General features: G+C 48.7%; 1 protein-coding gene across 1 annotated transcript in view; it reads left to right on the forward strand.

Moving 5' to 3' along the window:
- Positions 1-1,239: 1,239 nt before the first annotated feature.
- LOC137646860 (U3 small nucleolar ribonucleoprotein protein IMP3) overlaps positions 1,240-23,045 on the forward strand; it is a 66,710-nt gene continuing 44,904 nt past the window's right edge. Inside the window, exon 1 of the mRNA XM_068379934.1 lies at positions 1,240-1,493. Within this exon, the coding sequence (XP_068236035.1) occupies positions 1,360-1,493 (134 nt within the window). The 5' untranslated portion in view covers positions 1,240-1,359. The remainder of the gene's footprint in view (positions 1,494-23,045) is intronic.

Raw genomic sequence — 23,045 nt, forward strand, 5'->3', positions numbered from 1 at the left:
GCGACCCCATATGAATTTTATGAAATATCGTTTTGGTCAGTACTATCTAATTCATATTGTATTAAAACAATTATATTATTCGAAATCTCTCTCTCTCTCTCTCTCTCTCTCTCTCTCTCTCTCTCTCTCTCTCTCTCTCTCTCTCTCTCTCTCTAATTATTATTACGTATCTATTGTGGGCGAAGCGACTCAAGAATGGGCGAATTGACTCAAGAGGGTGGGCGAACTGACTCCACCAAGTGGCCGTAATGACTATGGGCGAAACTACCTTTTAGCGTGGGCGAAATGACCGGATACCATACATAGGCTACTCCTTATGTTATTAAGCCTACAAATCAGCACGAATTATTGACACAAAGGCGGAGGAGATGATTACTACTGAGGCGAGTCTGGGATTTTTAAATTCTTCTTTCAAACGCATTGCCCACTTATGTATGCAACCAGATTCATGATCAGATTTTGTGACATAGTTGAACATACCCTCAATTATGTCTAGTTTCATTAACTGACCTTATGTTGGGTATGAAAATAAATGTTTTGTAGTATTTTCATCTTTGCAAAGTCACACATCATCTGCATATTTTCCCCTGAAATTTGCTTTTAGTTTACTTTAACTTTTAGCATATCTAATCTTGCCTTCATTGTAGGGTTACCTTATCCAGATAAATTTCCCTGATATAAGGCTGTGGGCCATTGTCTTATATAAATATTAATATTTTTTCATTCTTTTTTCTTCAATAGTTTCCTCTTTTTCCTCCAAGTTCTTACTTTTTTTTTAAATTTATATATTTTATTTACAACATATTTCTTCAATGCTGTTAATCTAGAACTTTCCATAAGAAACTGATCCTCAATTATCTCTTTTTACTATTAGCCTATCTTTTCTTCCGATTCTATGTTGTTATGGAAGAGCATTATATATATATATATATATATATATATATATATATATATATATATATATATATATATATATATATATATGTATATATTCTCTGCAAGACACTGGCAATATTTCTGTTTCGGTAAGGATGCACCAATATGGAGTGCTCGCAGGTTATTTGTACATATTTTTTATCATCCTATATGGAAGGTTTTCCAGATATCTCATATCTTTATATCTTATTTCACTCCAGGTCTCCCCATTAGCAAATATTATTGGTACTACTGGTACTGCAGCATGCAGGGCTTTGAACCTACAACGCTTCTAGTAGTATGCCCACAATGGCACACACATTATTGTGTTGTGGAGAGAGCAACGAGGAGCGATACATAGAACCTGGAACAGCTGGAAGTTAGACTGAGACCCACGTTGTCCACTTTTTGAGTTGTTGATTATTACGTTTCTCTTAGATAACTATGAGGGAATTGAAATTTGCCGAGCGAAAGCTCTTGAAACACACAGACTTCCTGAATTGGAAGGTGGACAACAATCTCCATGAAGTAAAAATGATGCGGAGTTTCATGATTCAGAAGAGAGAAGATTACACATTGTAAGTAGACTAGGAGCCTTTGTTGTTGATTGGGATGAACCTTGTCCGTAATTGCAATGTTGGTGGGGTGAATGTAGTTCGGTGGGACAAGTAATGGTAATTCTATACTATAGCTCCGCCACTTATAATTTTAATATTTTTTTCTGATGAATTACTAAGCGCCTTATTTTTGGAGGAGGAGGAACAATATATTTACCCTAATTGTTAACCTTTCCAATCTTGGGGTCCCCATAGTGGGAAACCGGGGTTTTTGGATGAGGAATGAATTAAAGGTTAAAGGTGTCTGGTTTCAGTTCCAGTTCTATCAGAATAGATGCTCACCAGAACGTCAGCCGGGCAAGCCCAACCCCCCACTGTGGTGCCCTACCACAGCAGTAGCCTCCCCAGTAAACAGCTTAAACTTACGGTCCTGGGCGGGGATCGATCTCTCGCCACGCGAATGCGAGGCAAACACGTTACCACTGTACGATTAATGGCACATGTAAAATTAGCAATAAACAAGGCCACCAGTTAACCTAAACAAACTACTTAACCTAGTAGCTGTATCCTTACCTAGCGGACCCCCTCTTACACAGCCATATTACATATAAGACAGCCTAAAACCCTTTTTGTACTTAAGTTGAAGGGTAAAGGTGAGCTGCACCTTTCCGACTCAATACCCAATGCACAATAACCTCATGAATGAATGAGCACCAGTCATTTATAGTTTTATAAGAAATTCTTAGTTAATTTTCAACAAGTTTATAACTAAATTTAACACCTATATAATTATATACAAGTAAATAATTAGATTCTATATTTAAATGAGACTTTTAAAACCAAGTTCCCTTAAAAATGGATACGTGAAAACTACGCCTTTTTTCACTTTAAACTTGTTTCTCAATACAACATGCCTTCTGTCTCACCGAAATGCTCTTTTGTTAACATCAAGTTGGCACATGGACCACAGGTGAGGCAAATTGTGTCATTTTCACTTTTAATAACACCGTAATCTTGGCAGTACTTTATTATTCTTTCGATGTTACCACAATAGTGCAAAACAAAATCTTTATCATCTAAATAACAATTGAGACAAGAACTTTGGAGAAAATCCACAGAAATTGATGTCAAAGTAGATGGTAAATGAGAAACCGCATCAGAAGTTGAAGGTTCACACGTCTCCATGGCTCTCAAGAGACTGAAAAATTAGCTGTGGAAACTGTATGAAAAGTGTTCAGTTTCCTAGTAAAACTGTCACCTGGTTGGGTATTCAAGTCACATGATTCTAGTTTTGTTAAAATGCTAGTCCCAAGTAAAATATGGATAATCATCATTGGTTTAAAACTATGACGTTTGAGCGACGTCTTGCTACGTAGAATACAGTCGATGATGTAATAATGACATAATCTATGTTTTTAATGAAAAAATGAGAGCTCAGTCAGAAGAGAAATTTGAGAGTTATGAAGTCGAGGGATTTAGGTTTTTTAAGTGGGTCAAATTCAGTTTTGATTTTTAAACCACTTCTAGACCTAGCGCCGTTGAGATTTATAGATCAAACTAAACTTTGGACCAGCCACCCATTGAGATATTACTGCTAGAGAGTTATGGGGTCTTTTGACTGGCCAGACAGTACTACATGGGAGCCTTCTCTCTGGTTATGGTTCACGTTACTTCTGCCTACACATACACCGAATAGTCTGGCCTATTCTTTACAGATTCTCCTGTCTGCATACACCTGACAACACTGAGGTTACCAAAAAATTCTTCTCCTCTCAAGGGGTTAACTACTGCAATGTAATTGTTCAGTGGCCACTTTCCTCTTGGTAAGGGTAGAAGAGACTCTTTAGCTATGGTAAGCAGCTCTTCTAGGAGAAGGACACTCCAAAATCAAACCCTTGGTCTTGAGTAGTGCCATAGCCTTTATACCATGGTCTTCCACTGTTTTGGGTTAGAGTTCTCTTGCTTGAGGATACACTCGGGCACACTATTCTATGTAGTTTCTCTTCCTCTTGTTTTGTTAAAGTTTTTATAGTGTATATAGGAAATATATTTTTCAATATTAATCTTACCCGTTGATCATGTAGCTGCAGCTCTGCTGCCCGACAGAAAAAACCTACGGGCGGAATACGCCAGCGATCGCTATACAGGTGGGGGTGTACATCAACAGCGCCATCTGTCTAGTAGGTACTCAAGTACTTCTTGTCAACAAAGAACCAATTTTCTCTCTGTCGTGCCACCGGCAAGACCTACTTGATACGCTGTTGTTTCTGGAGTTGATTTTCACGCTATTTGGTGAAGTATTCTCTCTAGTTATTAGCTTTCGCTGTACAGAAGTTATCATCAATACTTTATCACTTTCATTGATTAGATTTTGGATTATTTGTTGACGACTTGGATAGATTTTGGATTTCCCCCTTTGACTAATTCAAGATGTCTGACCCTACTCAAGTCCCCAAGTACAGGCAGTGTAGCGCTAGGGACTGTTCTAGGCGTCTTCCGAAGGCCTCTATAGATCCTCACACCGTTTGTTCCAATTGTAGGGTTAAAGCCTGTCAATTGGAAGATCGATGTGAGGAATGCGCTGGGCTTTCGGAATTCGATTTTCAAGAATTCCTTAAGAATGCACGTAGGCTAGAGAAGGATAGGATCAGGAGGAGTTCGTCTCGCTCTTTTGATTTTTCCTCTCCCCATGCCCCACAACCTATTCCTTCCCCTGTAGTGGTTACACCCGACCCTTCTACTAGCTCTCATCAACCTTCGATGGCGGATATGATGCGTGCCATTCAGGCTCTTGGTGACAGAGTTGAGTCATTAGCGAATGACCGCAATCAACTCTTGGCTGACGTCAAAGAGTTGAAGGAGAAAAGTGCAGTGGGAAGTGTAGTGAGTGTCAGTGTTACGCATGAGGGTGCGTCTGTTCGTGCCTGTCGTCCTCCCAGTCCGGGACCTCTTGCAAGCTCCCAAGCCCAGGGGAGAAGCAATGTCGTACGACCAAAGGGTTCGACAGGCCTTGATCAGCGTACAGACGTACCCTCCGTGGTTGAGGACGTATCTTGCAGAGATCGTCCCACCCACAAACAGACGAGTGAGCCCATTCATTCCTCGTCTGCGGAAGAGGTTTCTCGACAGAAACGCTGGACCAAGGTCTCAAGACCTCTCAAGCGCAAGGTCCCTTCCGAGCGAGTCCAACGGCCCAGGTGTAGCCACTGGGTCAGTTCGGACTCGCCGCAGTCTTCCGAAGACTGCACACCTCCCAAGAGAGGTAGAGTGGTTCCGCAGCAGGCAATCACTCCGTCTGTTGCCGCACCAACCGCTGTAGACCCTAAGTGGTCTTTGCTGCAGTCTATGCAGACTCAGCTAGCTTCCTTCATGCAGGAGTATCGTTCTGAGAAGGTTGATGCTGCACCCGTTAACCTACAACCTGCCACGGTTGTGCGCTCAGCTGACACTGCGGCTGCCTGCTCCCACACTCCGGCTGTGAGAGCTCCACCACCGATGCGCAGTCGACCCTGCCAGACGCATGTTGACGTTAGCCGACGTGCAGCACCCTCCGTTGACATGCGTGAGCTACCGCATCAGCAGGAAGGTGGAGTCAAGCTGCCGTGTTTTGACGCGATGCGGCAGTCTCTGCAACCCACGGCAGTCCCCACCACGCACCACCACTCCGCTTTGGTTGTTGCCAGCTCTCAGACTGACCATCAGCGGCATGATGTTGGATCCAGTGCAGCTACGCATGCACCCGTGCTGCCGGATTCAGCCGTTCAGCTTTTATCTCCTCCTTTGCCGCTTCCTCCTCAGCATTCGGATGAAGGAATCTCTGATGACGACGAAGCTGCGCATTTGGACGACCAACACTCCGACATAGATGAACCTAAGACTACGCCTCCCTCCTTAGACTTTAGGAAAGTCCTTGCCCTGTTTAAGGAGTTGTATCCGGACCAGTTTGTGTCTGCAGCTCCACGCTCACCTCCCTCTGAGTTCGCTTTAGGCATGCAGTCAGCAGCTCCTGCCTTTACGAAGCTCGTACTCGCTCGCTCATCCAAGAGAGCTTTAAGGGTACTGGGAGAGTGGTTGCAGGCCAAGAAGCAACTTGGGAAGACATCCTTCATGTTTCCCCCGACCAAGCTTGCTTCCAAATCTAGCGTCTGGTATGCCACGGGAGAAGTTCTCGGCTTGGGAGTTCCTGCCTCTGCCCAGGGCGACTTCTCAAGTCTGGTAGACTCTCCCCGCAGACTGGCTATGAGACGCTCCAAGATTTGCTGGACCTCTTCGGATATGGACCATCTTTTGAAGGGAGTTTTCCGTGCGTTCGAGATCTTTAACTTCCTGGACTGATGTTTGGGAGCCTTGAGCAGGAAGACCTCCCCTTCGGATAAGGACTCTGCCATGCTCATCATGTCCTGCATGGACAAAGCCATACGGGATGGGTCTGGCGAGCTTGCGGCTTCTTTCGTGTCTGGAGTTATCAAGAAGCGGGATCACCTTTGCTCCTTCTTGTTGGCGGGAGTCACCCCATGTCAGAAGTCAGAACTGATGTTTGCTCCGCTATCGAAGTGTCTCTTTCCTGAAGAGCTGATCAAGGGGATTGCTGCCTCGTTGATCCAGAAAGACACTCATGACCTGGTGGCGTCATCCGCACGTAAAGTCACAGCTTTACCTTCCGTGCCTAGACCTAGGATGGACACACCAGCGTCTAGGTTCATTCCGCCCTTTCGTGGCAGAACCTCCAGCAGAGGAGGTACTCGTGCCGTTAGTCAACGTGGCAACAAGAAGAAGGGTTCCAAGTCCTCAAAAGGCAGAGTCTGACTGCCACCTTCTTCAGACAGCAGTGGGAGCCAGGCTCAAGAACTACTGGCAGGCCTGGGAGAACAGGGGTGCAGACGCACAGTCTGTGAAGTTACTCAGAGAGGGGTACAGGATTCCATTCTTGCGCAAGCCCCCTCTAGCAACAACTCCCATCGACCTCTCTCCCAGGTACAGAGAGGAGGACAAGAGGCTAGCTTTACAGCAAGAGGTGTCTCTCTTGCTACAAAAGGGAGCGGTAGTCATAGTCCGGGACCATCAATTCCCGGGCTTCTACAACCGTCTCTTCTTAGTGGCGAAGAAGACAGGAGGGTGGAGACCGGTGCTAGACGTCAGTGCTCTGAATGTCTTTGTCACCAAGCAGACGTTCACCATGGAAACGACGAAGTCGGTTCTAGCATCGGTCAGGAAGGAAGACTGGATGGTCTCGTTAGACCTAAAGGACGCGTACTTTCACGTCCCCATCCACCCAGATTCCCAACCTTTTCTAAGGTTCGTTTTGGGAAGGTGGTATACCAGTTCCAAGCCCTGTGCTTTGGCCTAAGCACGGCACCTCTAGTGTTTACCAAACTGATGAGGAATATTGCCAAATTCCTGCATTTAGCAGACATCAGAGCCTCCCTCTATTTGGACGACTGGCTTTTAAGAGCTGCGTCAAGTCGTCGCTGTCTGGAGAATCTCAAATGGACTCTGGATCTGACCAAGGAATTGGGTCTCCTGGTCAATATGGAAAAGTCCCAACTCGTCCCATCCCAAACTATAGTATATCTAGGTATGGAGATTCAGAGTCAAGCTTTTCGGGCTTTTCCGTCGGCCCCCAGAATCAGTCAAGCCCTAGAATGCATCCAGAGCATGCTGAAGAGGAACCGATGTTCAGTCAGACAGTGGATGAGTCTGATAGGGACGCTTTCATCGCTGGACCAGTTCATCGCGTTAGGGAGACTCCACCTCCGACCCCTTCAGTATCACCTAGCTGCTCACTGGAGAAAGGACATGACGCTAGAAGCGGTCTCAGTTCCTATCTCCGAGAAGATGAAGTCTGCACTGACTTGGTGGAAGAACAACATTCTGCTCAGGGAAGGTCTACCACTGGCTGTTCAGACCCCCGACCACCTTCTCTTCTCGGACGCATCGGACACGGGCTGGGGTGCGACACTGGACGGTCGGGAATGCTCGGGCACGTGGAATTCGGATCAAAGAGCACTGCACATCAACTGCAAGGAGCTACTGGCAGTTCATCTGGCCTTGAGAAGCTTCAAGTCCCTCCTTCTAGGCAAGGTGGTGGAAGTGAACTCCGACAACACCACAGCCTTGGCGTACATCTCCAAGCAAGGAGGGACTCATTCGATGACGTTGTTCGAGATCGCAAGGGACCTCCTCACCTGGTCAAGAGATCGAAGAATCTCTCTAGTAACGAGGTTCATTCAAGGCGACATGAATGTCATGGCAGACCGCCTCAGCCGGAAGGGTCAGATCATCCCAACAGAATGGACCCTTCACAAGAATGTTTGCAACAGACTATGGGCCTTGTGGGGTCAGCCCACCATAGATCTGTTCGCTACCTCGATGACCAAGAGGCTCCCAATTTATTGCTCACCGATTCCAGACCCAGCAGCAGTTCACATAGATGCCTTTCTTCTGGATTGGTCCCATCTAGACCTTTATGCGTTCCCCCCGTTCAAGATTGTCAACAAGGTACTGCAGAAGTTCGCCTCTCACGAAGGGACAAGGTTGACGTTGGTTGCTCCCCTCTGGCCCGCGAGAGAATGGTTCACCGAGGTACTGCAATGGCTAGTAGACGTTCCCAGGACTCTTCCTCTAAGAGTGGACCTTCTGCGTCAGCCGCATGTAAAGAAGGTACACCCAAGCCTCTACGCTCTTCGTCTGACTGCCTTCAGACTATTGAAAGACTCTCAAGAGCTAGAGGCTTTTCGAAGGAGGCAGCCAGAGCGATTGCCAGAGCAAGGAGGAGATCCACTCTCAAGGTCTACCAGTCAAAATGGGAAGTCTTCCGAAGCTGGTGCAAGGCGAATTCAGTATCCTCAACCAGTACCTCTGTAACTCAGATAGCTGACTTCCTTTTACACCTAAGGAAGGTAAGATCCCTTTCAGCTCCTACGATCAAAGGTTACAGAAGCATGTTGGCAGCAGTCTTCCGCCACAGAGGCTTAGATCTTTCCAACAACAAAGATCTACAGGACCTCCTTAAGTCTTTTGAGACCTCGAAGGAACGTCGGTTGGCCACACCAGGTTGGAACTTAGACGTGGTTTTAAGGTTCCTGATGTCAGCAAGGTTCGAACCGCTTCAATCAGCCTCTTTTAAAGATCTCACTTTGAAGACTCTTTTCCTCGTCTGCTTAGCAACAGCTAAAAGAGTCAGTGAGATACACGCCTTCAGCAGGAACATAGGATTTACATCTGAAACGGCTACATGTTCCTTACAGCTTGGTTTTTTAGCTAAAAACGAACTCCCTTCTCGTCCTTGGCCCAAATCGTTCGAGATTCCAAGTCTGTCCAGTTTGGTTGGAAACGAACAAGAAAGAGTACTTTGCCCAGTAAGAGCTCTTAAGTACTATTTAAGACGTACGAAGCCATTACGAGGACAATCAGAAGCTTTATGGTGCTCTATTAAGAAACCTGATTTACCGATGTCGAAGAACGCAGTTTCTTATTACATCAGACTTTTGATTAGAGAAGCTCATTCTCATCTGAATGAGGAAGACCATGCTTTGCTGAAGGTAAGGACACATGAAGTTAGAGCTGTCGCAACTTCAGTGGCCTTCAAACAAAACAGATCTCTGCAGAGTGTAATGGATGCAACCTATTGGAGAAGCAAGTCAGTGTTCGCATCATTTTACCTTAAAGATGTCCAGTCTCTTTACGAGAACTGCTACACCCTGGGACCATTCGTAGCAGCGAGTGCAGTAGTAGGTGAGGGCTCAACCACTACATTCCCATAATCCCATAACCTTTTTTAATCTTTCTCTTGAAATGTTTTTATTGTTGTTTTTGGGTTGTACGGAAGGCTAAGAAGCCTTTCGCATTCTGGTTGATTTGGCGGGTGGTCAAATTCTTTTCTTGAGAAGCGCCTAGATTAGAGGTTGTGATGAGGTCCTTTAGTATGGGTTGCAGCCCTTCATACTTCAGCACCTAGGAGTCGCTCAGCATCCTAAGAGGATAGCGAGGCTCAGTAAGGAAGACGAACTTAAAAAAGGCAGAGTAATTGTTCAAGTCGACTTCCTTACCAGGTACTTATTAATTTTATGTGTGTTATTTTGAATAACTGCTAAAATGAAATACGGAATACTTAGCTTCTAATGTTAACATGTATGCTGGTCTCCACCCACCCCCCTGGGTGTGAATCAGCTACATGATCAACGGGTAAGATTAATATTGAAAAATGTTATTTTCCTTAGTAAAATAAATTTTTGAATATACTTACCCGTTGATCATGAATTAAAGGACCCGCCCTTCCTCCCCATAGAGACCCAGTGGACCGAGGAGAAAATTGGTTCTTTGTTGACAAGAAGTACTTGAGTACCTACTAGACAGATGGCGCTGTTGATGTACACCCCCACCTGTATAGCGATCGCTGGCGTATTCCGCCCGTAGGTTTTTTCTGTCGGGCAGCAGAGCTGCAGCTACATGATCACCGGGTAAGTATATTCAAAAATTTATTTTACTAAGGAAAATAACATTTTAATGTTACTGTTCTTAGAATACTTTATTTTTCCTTATTTCCTTTCCTTGATGGGCTATTTTCCCTGTTGGGGCCTCTGGGCATATAGCATCCTGCTTTTCCTATTAGGGTTGTAGCTTAGCAAGTAATAATAATAGTGAAAGTACTTAATTGTTCCGTAACTGAAATACAAACCACGCTATTTACATGGGGTAATTACTTCGGCGTAGCTGAATGACGAGTCATAAGAATTTTAACGAGGGTTTACTACCCCACCGCTAGTTAGCGGTGGGGTAGAGAGGGGTAGCTTGCTACCCCTCCCCCCTCACACACAGTGAGTGCTCCACTTTGCTTTTGGCTCGGAGAGACGACAGACCTGTCTGCGCTCTCCTCCGTTTTTGACTGCCATAATTTGTTTTGCTTTTTCTTTCAGTGTGTGTTTGAAGTTGGCCTCTATTCTTTCATCATGCGTACGTGCGCTGGACTTGCCGGCCGCCCTTGTGGTACCTTTATGTCGGCCTTGGACACCGATCCTCACTCCTTATGCCCTCAGTGTAGGGGCCAACGGTGTGATAGGACTAACGTATGTATTGAATGTAGGGAGTGGTCTACCTCCCAGTGGGAGAGGTTTGCCCGGCGCCACAAGAAGAAGGCTAAAAGGAATATTTCTCCTTTCAGAGGCTTCTTTGAAGAGAGAAAATTCCAAGAAAATTCTTCCGTAGCCCTTTCCTCCTCCGAAGCTCCCACTCGAGCGGTCTCTTCCGAGAGGCCGGCGAGTGGTAGCGTAGACCGTATTGCTGTTGACCGATCCCGGGGTGCGGGAGAGGTAGTTGCCTCCCATAGCGAGGCAGCTGCCCCTCCTCCCCCGTAGGAGGATTTAGATATTGATTTGTCTGTTAATAACAATGATTTATTACAGCTTTGGACTTCCTTGGGGCTTCAGTGTTCGCCCTCCAGGGAAACCCTGTTTGACATGATAAAACTGGGTGCAGCTGTTAAACAATCGCCGACGACAGCAGGGATAGATCCTCTGTCGGTCGTTGACGTTGTTGTAACGGAGGCATCGAGTGGTTTTGCTCAAACTCCTGTGCCTGTTGTTGCTGAGGTAGCTGAAGGCTTAGGTTCCCTCTCCGAACATCCTTCGAGGGAGGAACTAAGTCCTACGGTCTCTTCTGCCGGTGATTCTCCCTCTCCCCCCGGGGGAGTTCACTAACAGAAACTCCTCTGCGGCCCTACGAAGGTCAGAGTTCTGATCCAACGGCCCCTCGTGGGCGTATTAGGCGGAAGGCTCGTCCTCCCCTTCGCCGTAGAGGCCTTCCTTCTCCTCACAAGGGAGTTAGGAGGCGCCTCTTCAGCTCGTCACCCCCGCAGTCCTCTGCGGAGGAGACAACTCACCGATCACCGTTCCTGCCAGCTACCACCTTAGACCTCTCTAGGGATCGTTCGCGATCCCCGTCGGAGGATGGTCGTCCTTCGGGACTTTGTATCCAGTCACCCTCCAGACATGCTGTCCTGCCATCTCCTTTTAAGGATGATGCGCGCTACGTGCCATCTAAACCTGTCATTGCGCAGGCACCGGTTCCTTCGGGACAAAAGGGTAATGAGTGCAAAACTGCGCACCAAACCCTTGCGCGCCAGGTTATACCTGCATGCCCTTCTGCTGTTGCCGCTGATCCTGATTTAGCGCCACGGCGCTTACCTGCGCGCAAATGTTCCAGTTACGTGCCAGGGTTACCCTGCGCGCCCACAACCTTCGGCGCACCCGCGCCCATCAGCAATTCCTGAAATAGCGCTCCCGCACCCACCTGCGCAAACGCGCTCGCCTGCGCACACGCGCCCGGCAGTTCCTGAAAAACGCGCGGTCCAAGAGGCACCTAAGTTAGCGCACAGGCGCTCACAGGTGTCTCTAGACCCCCAACACTCTTATACTACTAAGAGTAATTCGCGCCAACCTCGCAATGTTCCTGTTATAGCGCAAACACGCTCACCAACGCACCAGCGCGCTTCTACATCACAGCGCGCAGTTCAGGAGGTTCCCAAGATAGCGCACGGGTGCTCACGGGTTCCCCTGGACTCTCTTCTAACTGCGCACAATGTTCCAGTAGCGCGCGAGGTTCCAGCTGTGCGCCCAGTTCCAGTTGCGCGTGATGCGCGCCCAACCCAACAGCGCACACCTACACGGTCAGTTCCTGCTGCACGCCCATTGCAACAGCGCATACTTGTGCGCCCACATCCTGATGCGCGCCCACATCCTGATGTGCGCCCACGATCCCCTGTGCGCCCGGCTATCTCACGATCGCCTAAGGCAACTGCACAACCTGCGCACCTCGTCTGCGCGCCAACGCGCGAACTTGCCCTCGCGCTATCACCAGGCTGCGCAATCACGCCCACGCCCGGTTGTGACAGATGCGCCAGCATGCTACCGCGCACTCGCGCTCACCAGTAGCCCATCAGCCCACTGAGCGCCCTCGCATCCAGCCTTCTACCCTGCCACATAAGATAGCCCCTGTGCGCCACACGCCCTAGCCATCTCCTACGCGCGCCCTCAACCTCAACGCTCACGCGCGCGAGCGCGAATATCCTGCTGCGCATGATTCATTTACGCGCGATCCAGAACAGGGCTTTTCACGCGATCACCAGCGTGATAGGCGCAACGATCGCCAACGCGATCACACCTGAGTTACATCAGGGGTACAGGCGGACAGGTCATCATCGCGCTCCCCTCCCCGCAAGCGCTGAACAGCGCACTCGCCGGAGGAGGGGAGGTTTCCGGACAGGTCTAGGGACCTTTCTTCTTCCTTCATTGCAGATTCTCAACAGGCGAACCCTCATGTGTCGACTCCTCCAAGGGATCGAACGATCCCCTTCCCTCCAGAGGGAGTATCTGACAGCGCGACTGTCAGCCAGCAGCCCTGGTTTGGTACCATTGTCAGAGCGCTTATGTAGGCAATGAAGCGTGTGCTTTCTGACTTGGGTCACAAATCAGTGGCAACTTCCTCCCCCCTGAAGAGGAAGAGAGGAGTCCCAGACGTGGTAACTTCTCCAAGGATTATCCTGTCTCCTCGCAAGTCCTTACGTAAGGCTCCTACCCCATCTCAGACTTTCTCTCCCTCCTCTGCGGATGAGTATTACCCATCCTCAGGAGAGCCGGAAGATCTGGTCCGTTCCCCCATCGCACCAATGGGGGAAACTCCGCCTCTTCCTGAGAAGTCTCCTCGTATAGAGGTGGCGAAGGCCTTACATCCTTCATTGCTGGAGTCCTGCATTCCTCCTAGGAGGGAGCCGAAGGACTCGAAAACTGTTCCCAAGTCTTCCGCAAGGACCCAACTGGAACCAGATAGACCTTTGGAGAACGTCCGCGAGTCTCCCCAGGAAGAGCCTCTGGGGACAGGAGACTTCGCTACCAGTCCGTCAGGAGGAGAGCACCAGGAGTCAGAACATGCGTTCTGGCAAGTCCTGACCCTCATGAGGAACCTCAATGGGATTCCAGACCCAGAGATTCCTCCTCGTGAAGGGAAAGATACGGTCCTGGACCAAATCTACGGCACCCAGAAACCCTCTAGGGCCAGTGCAGCTTTGCCCTGGTCTCAGGGGATGAAGCGTGCCAGAGACAAGGTCGAGGGCCAGCTCTCTGAGCTTGCCTCCTCCAATAGATCCAGTGCCGGTAACAAGCTCCTCCCTCCTCCTTGAGTACATCAGAGGAGGTACTTTGAAATCCTAGAGGAGACTTGTTTGAGTCTTCCAGTACACCATTCGGTGGAAGAACTCACTGGGGGAGTCCCTCTTGAGAGACTCTCCAACCGGCAAGTGTCCTATTCCGCAAATGAGATCCTAAGCCAGGAGAAAGTTGCGAAGTGTGCCATGCAGGCAACTTCGTGGCTGGACATCTGGCTGGGATCTCTGGGCATCCTGGTACGTTCTGAGGACCGGTCCAAAGAAAGTACCAGGAAGGCACTGGAGACATTCTTACTCTCAGGCACGCGAACCATTGAGTTTCTGGCCCATCAAGTCTCGAGCCTGTGGGCCAACACGATTCTCAAGCGTCGGGACGCAGTGGCTGAGAGGTTCCACCAGAAGGTCCCCAGTTCTGATGTTAGCAGGCTCAGACACACTTCCGTTCTCGGTAAGAGCTTGTTTGAGCCAAAGGACGTGGAGCCAGCCGCTGAGAGGTGGAGGAAGTCCAATCAGGATTCCCTCATCCACAAGGCCCTGACATCGAGGCCTTACAAACCTCCAGCAGCTCAGCAACCCCGTCCAGCTAAGGACACTAGGAAGACAACGACAACGGCAGCGAAGCAGGTGTCTAAGCCCCTTCCTGCCAAGGGCAGAAGGGGCAAGAAGTACTCCAGGGGAGGAGGTAAAAATCCTAGAGGGAATGGCCGAGGCCGTAAACGCTAGGATTGGCAGTCCCCCTGCATCTCCACCAGTGTGGGGATGCCTACAAAGTTACGCGACAAGGTGGCAGCAACTCGGGGCAGATACCTGGACGATTTCCGTATTCGGTCAGGGTTATCGCGTCCCGTTCATCTCATGTCTACCTCCCCTGACAGCGAATCCAGTGTCATTGAGCTCACTTACCATGGGATTGGTAAAGGGACAGGCCCTCCGGGCAGAAGTCCCGACCATGTTGAAGAAGGACGCTCTCCAAGAGGTTGTGGACGGGTCCCCAGGCTTCTACAGTCGACTCTTTCTTGTGAGAAAGGCGTCTGGAGGCTGGAGACCAGTCATCGACCTCTCGACACTGAACGAGCTTGTCAAACAGACTCCGTTCAGTATGGAGACGGCAGACACGGTCAGGCTTGCAGTGAGACCACAAGACTTCATGTGCACACTGGACCTGAAGGACGCGTACTTCCAGATCCCAGTCCACCCGTCTTCAAGGAAGTACTTAAGATTTTGCCTAGACGACAAGATCTACCAGTTCAAGGTGCTGTGCTTCGGTCTCTCCACAGCACCCCAAGTGTTCACCAAGGTGTTCACCCTGATTTCATCATGGGCTCACAGGATCGGCATCCGTCTCCTCCGTTATCTGGACGACTGGCTGATCCTAGCAGACTCGAAGGCAACCCTTCTTCGCCACCGAGACAAGCTTCTCGAACTTTGCCAAGATCTAGGGATCATGGTAAACCTCAAGAAGTCCTCTCTGCAGCCCTCTCAGAGACTGGTATACCTAGGCATGGTCATAGACACCAATCTCCACAAAGCCCTCCCATCAGACGACAGGATAGCAAGGGTGAGGAAGGCCGCGAGACCTTTCCTCACACGAGAAGAACTTCCAGCCCAAACGTGGTTACGTCTCCTCAGCCATCTCTCCTCCCTGGCCCGTCTGGTTCCCAACAGTCGCCTCAGAATGAGATCTCTCCAGTGGCGACTCAAGTCGCGGTGGAATCAAGGACACGATTCCCCGGACACCCTGATCCCTATGGGACAACCGGAACAGATGGCTCTCCAGTGGTGGGTGGCAGATAAGAACCTACGAAAGGGAGTGGATCTTCTCGTCCTCCCCCCGGACTTGATGTTGTTTTCGGACGCATCAAAGAAAGGGTGGGGGGCCCACGTTCTGAACCACAGGACCTCAGGCCTGTGGTCAGAATCAGAAAAGTACCTTCACATAAACCTGCTAGAAATGAAGGCCGTGTTCCTGGCACTTCAGAAGTTCCACCAAGTCCTGGCGGGCCACTGTGGTAGTGATGAGCGACAACACCACAGTGGTGGCTTATATCAACAAGCAGGGAGGTACCTTTTCAGAACAGCTATCCCATCTTGCAGTAGAGACACTGAGATGGTCCGAAATCCACTCTATCACACTAGCAGCTCGCTTCATTCTGGGCAAAAGGAATGTGCTCGCCGACAGTCTGAGCAGAGCGACACAGATAGTGAGTACCGAGTGGTCTTTGGATCCTCAAGTAGCCAACAAAGTCCTGACTTTGTGGGGTTCCCCGACTTTGGACCTGTTCGCTACAGCGCTGAACTACAAGCTCCCGCTGTACTGCTCCTCAGTCCCGGATCCCAAGGCTCTCTGGCAAGATGCCTTCCAACAACAGTGGGACAACATCGATGTGTACGCCTTTCCCCCGTTCTGTCTAATGAGGAGAGTACTCAACAAGACCAGAATATCGGTCAACCTGTCAATGATCCTCATAGCTCCGCTATGGCATCACACAGAATGGTTCCCGGACTTTCTGCAACTCCTTACGGAGCCTCCAAGGGAACTCCCTCCACGTCACGAGCTACTCAAACAACCACACGCCAACATCTTCCACAAAGCCGTAGCTTTGCTTCGACTTCACGCCTGAAGACTATCCAGCATCTCCTCAAAGAGAGAGGATTTTCGCAACAAGTTGCGAACAGGATGTCTGGACACCTGCGCAAGTTATCCGCAGGGGTCTACCAGGCGAAGTAGCGAGTTTTCTGTGGTTGGTGTCGTGGAAGGGGTATCTCTCCACTCGATGCCACTATTCCAGCAATAGCGGAGTTCCTTGTGTATTTGCGTGAGGAAATGCGCCTTTCAGTCTCGGCAATGAAAGGCTATCGCTCAGCCTCAAGTCTTGCCTTCAGGCTCAAAGGAATGAACATTTCTTCCTCGCTGGAACTTTCTCTTCTCATACGAAGCTATGAACTTATCTGCCCTCAGTCGGAAGTAAGACCCCCTCCTTGGAACGTGGTTCGAGTTCTCGGGTCTCTAAAGAGACCTCCCTACGAACCACTACGCCAGGTTTCAGATCGCCACCTTACTTGGAAGACGGTGTTCCTGCTAGCTTTGGCCTCGGCCAGGCGAGTCAGCGAACTACATGGTCTCTCATACGACATCGCCCATTCAAGGGGACGGGGGGAGGTAACGTTCAGGTTCGTCCCTGAGTTTATTACCAAGACTCAGAACCCGGGAGTGCCCTCGGTTCGACTCTTTCCAGGTTTCGAGTCTCCGTTCTGTAACAGATGACCCAGACCATCTCCTTCTTTGCCCAGTAAGGAGTCTGAGGTTGTATCTTGAGAGAACAGCTGCAGTTCGTCCCCAGGTTCAGGCCTTGTTCGTGAGCACTGGGAAAACGGAGAGAAGGGTCACCAGGAATACCATCTCAGCCTGGATCCGCAAGGTAATACACCTGGCCTTGAATCCAGACCCTTCTCCGTCACGTCGCCCTAGAGCACATGATGTCAGGGGCATAGGTATGTCCCTGGCCTTCAAGAAGAATTATTCAGTGATGCAGGTCCTGCAAGCTGGGGTGTGGAAGCGTCAGACCACCTTCACAGCCCACTACCTGCAAGACGTGACCCACAGGAGCTTGATACATTTTCTATCGGCCCTGTGATGGCTGCACAACAGCTGGTCTAAACCTCAGGCTCCTTAATGGACAAGTAGCAGAAGGTTGAGGGCATTGTTACCAGGTTTTAGTCTGCATGAATGAAAAGGTATGTCTGGCCCTTATTCTTTTCCTCATCCTCTCCTCCCTTGTAGAAAGCAGCATCCTGGGTTCTCTGTACAGGTGATCTCAAACCACTGCAGGTAAACCATGCTTCCTTGTGTTCCTAGTATTAAGTGTAATACTGTCATATCCCCATACCCTGACGAGGTGGTATTGGGAGAGTCCTAGCCTAGATTTCCATCTGAGGAACTCCAGGTCAACTTCCTAGGACGAGTCACTTTTCACCTTCGCACACACCTTAAGTAGGCCGCAGCAGTTTCACAGCTGCTAGCGAGGTGCAGGGACTCCCTATTGTCTGAGTACTAGACACTCGAATATGGAGTCCCCAGGCAGGCCAAAGCCAGTAAGGCAGGGACTTACCACTCTTCCTTAGGGTTAAGTCACCTCATGTAAATAACGTGGTTTGTATTTCAGTTACGGAACAAATGACAAATTCGTAGATAATTTGTATTTTTCCTAACTACAGTATACAAACCTTAGCTATTTACACATATTTGCCCGCCAGCCCTGTCCCCCGGGATAAGTCCTACCTCTAAGCAAAGTGAAGCACTCACTAGTGTGTGTGAGGGGGGGTGGGTGGGTAGCAGGCTACCCCTCCGTACCCCCCGCTAACTAGCGGTGGGGTAGTAAACCCTCGTTAAAATTCTAATGGCTCGTCATTCAGCTATGCCGAAGTAATTACCCCATGTAAATAGCTAAGGTTTGTATAGTTAGGAAAAATACAATTTTCAATATTAAACTTAGCCGGTGATCATATAGCTGTCAGCTCTGCTGCCCGACAGAAAAACCTAAGGACAAAATACGCCAGCGATCGCTATACAGGTGGGGGTGTACATCAACAGCGCCATCTGTCGAGCAGGTACTCAAGTACTCCATGTCAACACAGAATCAATTTTCTCTCTGTCGTGCCACTGGCAAGACCTACTAAATACGCTATTACTAACTGGATTTGTTTTCACAACTATTTGGTGAAGTACACTATTCCAGTTTTGAGCTTTCGCTATGCAGGGGTTTTATCTTCATTTCAAAACTTGAACTCGTTTTGGATAGATTTATTTATGGTGACAAAGAGAGTATGGACTCTCTTTCACTTTTAAAGTGTGTTTAGGTTTTTAGTAATTTTGCTTAACACGTTATAGATCTATATATTTTATATCTCTCCGCCTTTATTAGGCCTCTTCGATTAACTTTCCATTTATTATAAACATATAAAAAAAAATTTTTATGTTTTGTTTATATGCGACCTTTCCTGATAGTAGGCGGTCCTAACTTGGAACCGAAGTTAATCAACGTTGAGCCCGTTATATCGTATTTAACCTTTAAAGAATTTAAAACTTTTTAAATTTAATGTTTTATGAAAGAATTTCTTTGATAGTCTCGTACTGTTTTCAAAGATGAACTAACGTTTAGTTTTTTAGTCTACGCAGTTGTTGACGTTCAGGACGTTCAACATGCGCTCTATCGTTACGATAGAGAGAGAGTGTATCACGGTTTCACTTTGCAGTAAGAGTAAACCGATTCTGGCGTTTCGTTCATTCTTTCTTAGCTTAAATGGTTTAAATTCTAAATTAAAGGAACTTTTTATTTGGAAAACCTTTCAGTTTTTTCCTTTAGCAAATAACATGTTTTGGCGATAGATAATTGGGCTCTTCTCTCAGGTGCGAAATCAAGAGAGAAAGAGAGAGAGAGATAGAGACGGAGGGAGAAAAAAAAAAAAAAAAGAAAAAAAAACGTTTCGTTCAAGCGGGGTAACGTTGTTCTCGTTTTACTCTCCTCCCTAGTCGCTGTGCGGGGAAGAAGGTAAAACGTTTCTAGGGTTTTATTCTTGTTCCCAGGCTATGTGCGGTGAGAGATTGTAAACGTAGTTTATTTGAACTAGTGTTTAGTCTCTTTCCCAGCCACTGAATTCTTTATCTTTATATATGTTTTCTGTTGCATTATACGACTGTTTTCGCAATTACTACCTTTTAATGAAGGGTAGGATTGCGTGTTTCAGGTAGAAATCAGTAAAAGTTTCGATTTCAGTGAAATAAGTGCAAAACAGAAAATCGAAGTGATAAAGTGATATGCGCAAAGTGTTACAGTGTTGCGTCCGAGGGTTCGTCTGTTCGTGCCTGTCGTTCACCTAGTCCGGGACCTCTTGCAAGCTCCCAAGCCCAGGGGAGAAGTAATGTCGAACGACTTATGGGTTCGTCAGGCCTTGATCAACGAACAGACGTTTTTCCCTCCGTGGTTTCGGGCGTATCTACCCAAGATCGCCCCACCCACACAAAGACGAGAGAGCCCATTTACTTCTCGTCTGCGGAAGAGGTTTCTCGTAAGAAACCTTGGACCAAGGTCTCGCAGCTTATTAAGTGCAAGTCGGTCCCTTCCGCGCAAGTCCAACGGCCCAGGTGTAGCCACTGGGTCAGTTCGGACTCGCTGCAGTCTTCCGATGACTGCACACCTCCTAAGAGAGGTAAAGCGGTACCGCAACAGGCAGTAACACCGTCTGTTGCCGCACCTGCTGCTGTAGACCCTAAATGGTCTTTGCTACAGTCTATGCAGACACAGTTAGCATCTTTTTTGCAGGAGTATCGTGCGGAGAAGGTTGACGCTGCACCCGTTAGCCTACAACCTACCACGGTTGTGCGCCCAGCAGACGCTGTGGCTGCCTGCTCCCACACTCCAGCTGTGAGAGCTCCTCCACCCATGCGCAGTCGACCCTGCCAGACGCATGCTGACGTTCACAGACGCACGGAACCCTCCGTTGACGTGCGTGTGCTACCACAACAACAGGAGGGTGGAGTTAAGCTGCCGTGTTTTGACACGGTGCGTCAGCCTCCGCAACCCACTGTGGTTACCGCCACTCGCCCGCAGCAGACTAGTCAGTCAGGAGTTGAGGCTTCCCCACACAGCTTTGGTTGTTGCCAGCTCACAGACTGTCAAGCAGTTACATGACGTTGCCTTCTGGTCTGCTACTAATGCACCAGTGCTGTATGTCCTCACGCACCTGTTGTGGTTGACAGTTCAGTTTTTTGACAGTTCACAGACTGTCAAGCAGTTACATAACGTTGCCTTCTGGTCTGCTGCTAATGCACCAGTGCTGTATGTCCTCACGCACCTGTTGTGGTTGACAGTTCAGTTTTTGACAGTTCACAGACTGTCAAGCAGTTACATAACGTTCCCTTCTGGTCTGCTGCTAATGCACCAGTGAGACCCTCACTGAGATAACCTAGCTTTTCTCGGACAAGGTTCCTGTAGATGAGAAAGTGCTGTTCTCCCTCCTACTGATATTCCTTTGAGGACTCTGTCATTTGGAGAGGAGCCTTAAGCTGCTTAGCCTCCTATGGACTTTAATTAAATCATGATGATTTTTTAAGGATCTTCGTCCGGATCTTGTAACTGCTGCTCCTCGTTCGCCTCACGTCAGAACTTACACTAGGCCTAGCTACTTCGAAGCCGTTGTTGTTAAGCTAGTGCTCTCTCGCTCTCCTAGAGAGCGTTACGTTGGCTAGGCGACTGGTTTTTGCACCAGGAGGAGTTTTAGGGATACAGCCTTTTGATTTCCCTTCTTTTTAACTGGCTTATAGAGCGAGAGTCTGATAGGACACGAGAGAAGTTCTCGGCTTGGGAGTTCATGCCTCTGCCCAGGTAGACTTCTCAATTCTGGTAGACTCGCCCAGGCGCCTAGCCAGGAGACGCTCCAGTTGTTTACAGGTCAACTTCTCAACTTTTGTCGAGCCTTTGAAGTTTTGCTGTACTATTATGTCACACATAACAAGGCTTCCAGGGATGGTAAATGGTTCCGCTTCAGTCGCTAACCCCGTCTGTTGCCACGCCTGCTCCCGTAGACCCTAAATGGGCTTTGCTGCAAGACATGCAGTCCAAGCTTGTGTCCTTGATAGAGGACTTAATACGGAGAAGAACCTTCTGGCCAACAACCTTCCTACCGGTTGGTTGTACGCCCTGTTGACGCTGAGGTATCCTACTCGCGTCTGCCAGTTGAGGTGGTTCCTCCACCGATGCGACCCAGTGTGGGTTGCCAGTCGCACGTTGACGTTAAGCGACGCTCGGAGGTGGTTGTTGACGTTCAGTGTGTCACTAGGAAGACGTTCAACAACCAGCAGAGGTGACTTGTTGTGACGCAGTGCGTCAACCTCAGCAACCCGGTAGGGTGTTGACAACCCAGACAGTCTAGACAGTTTCGGGTTGACGCTGTACTTCCTCGCGTCCCCATGGTTGTTGACAGTTCACAGACTGTGCAGCAGTACCATGATATTGCGTCCGGCTCCGTCACGCATCCACCAGTGCGACCGGATTCAGCGAGTCAGACGTTGCCCACTCCGTTGCCGTTTCCTCATCAGTTTCGGATGAGGAACCCTCTGATGAGGACGTTGCTGAACAAGACGATCAACCCCCAGCCCTGCTATCCATCCAGAAGATGCTGAAGAAGGAACGCTGCCCAGTCAGGCTGTGGATGAGTCTGGTAGGGACACTGTCATCCGTGGATCAATTTGTGTCACTAGGAAGACTACACCTCCGTCCTCTTCTATACCATCTAGCTTTTCACTGGAAAAAGGACAAGACGCTAGAAGCGGTCTCGATCCCGGTTCCCGGAAAGATAAAGTCTGGTCTGACTTGGTGAAAGGACTGTATCAACCTTAGAGAGGGTCTTCCCCTGACTGTTCAGACTCCCAACCACGTTCTCTTCTCGGACGCATCGGACGTAGGCTGGGGTGCGACATTAGACGGTAGGGAATGCTCGGGATTATGGAACTCGAGTCAAAGGACAATGCATTTCTACTGCAAGAAGCTACTGGCAGTACGTCTGACCTGGAAAAGCTTCAGGTCTCTCCTTCAAGGCAAAGTGGTGGAGGTGAACTCGGACAACACCACGGCTTTGGCGTACATCTCCAAGCAAGGAGGGACCTACTCTCTGACGTTGTACGAGATTGCAAGGGACCTCCTCAGCTGGTCAAAAGGTCTAGATATTTCACTAGTAACGAGGTTCATCCAAGGCAACTTGAATGTCATGGCAGATTGTCTCAGTCGGAAGGAACAAATAATTCCAACAGAATGGACCCTCCACAAGGATGTATGCAAGAGACTTTGGGCCACCTGGGGCCAGCCAACCATAGATCTCTTCACAACCTCGATGACCAAGAGGCTCCCAATATTTTGCTCACCAATCCCGGACCCAGCAGCAGTTCATATAGATGCCTTTCTACTAGATTGGTCACATCTAGATCTATATGCATTCCCTCCGTTCAAGATTGTCAACAAGGTACTGCAGAAGTTCGCCTCTCACGAAGGGACAAGGTTGACGCTAGTTGCTTCCCTCTGGCCCGCGAGAAAATGGCTCACCGAGGTACTTCGATGGCTAGTAGACGTTCCCAGAACACTTCCCCTAAGGGTGGACCTTCTACGTCAGCCACGCGTAAAGAAGGTACACCAAGGCCTCCACGCTCTTCGTCTGACTGCCTTCAGACTATCGAAAGACTCTCGAGAGCTAGAGGCTTTTCGAAGGAGGCAACCAGAGCGATTGCTAGAGCAAGGAGAACATCCACCCTTAGAGTCTACCAATCGAAGTGGGAAATCTTCCGAAACTGGTGCAAGTCAGTATCCGTATCCTCGACCAGTACCTCTGTAACTCAAATAGCTGACTTTCTCTTATATCTGAGGAAA

This window comes from Palaemon carinicauda, chromosome 9 (genome assembly GCF_036898095.1).
Source record: "Palaemon carinicauda isolate YSFRI2023 chromosome 9, ASM3689809v2, whole genome shotgun sequence".
Taxonomy (NCBI): Eukaryota; Metazoa; Arthropoda; class Malacostraca; order Decapoda; family Palaemonidae; genus Palaemon; species Palaemon carinicauda.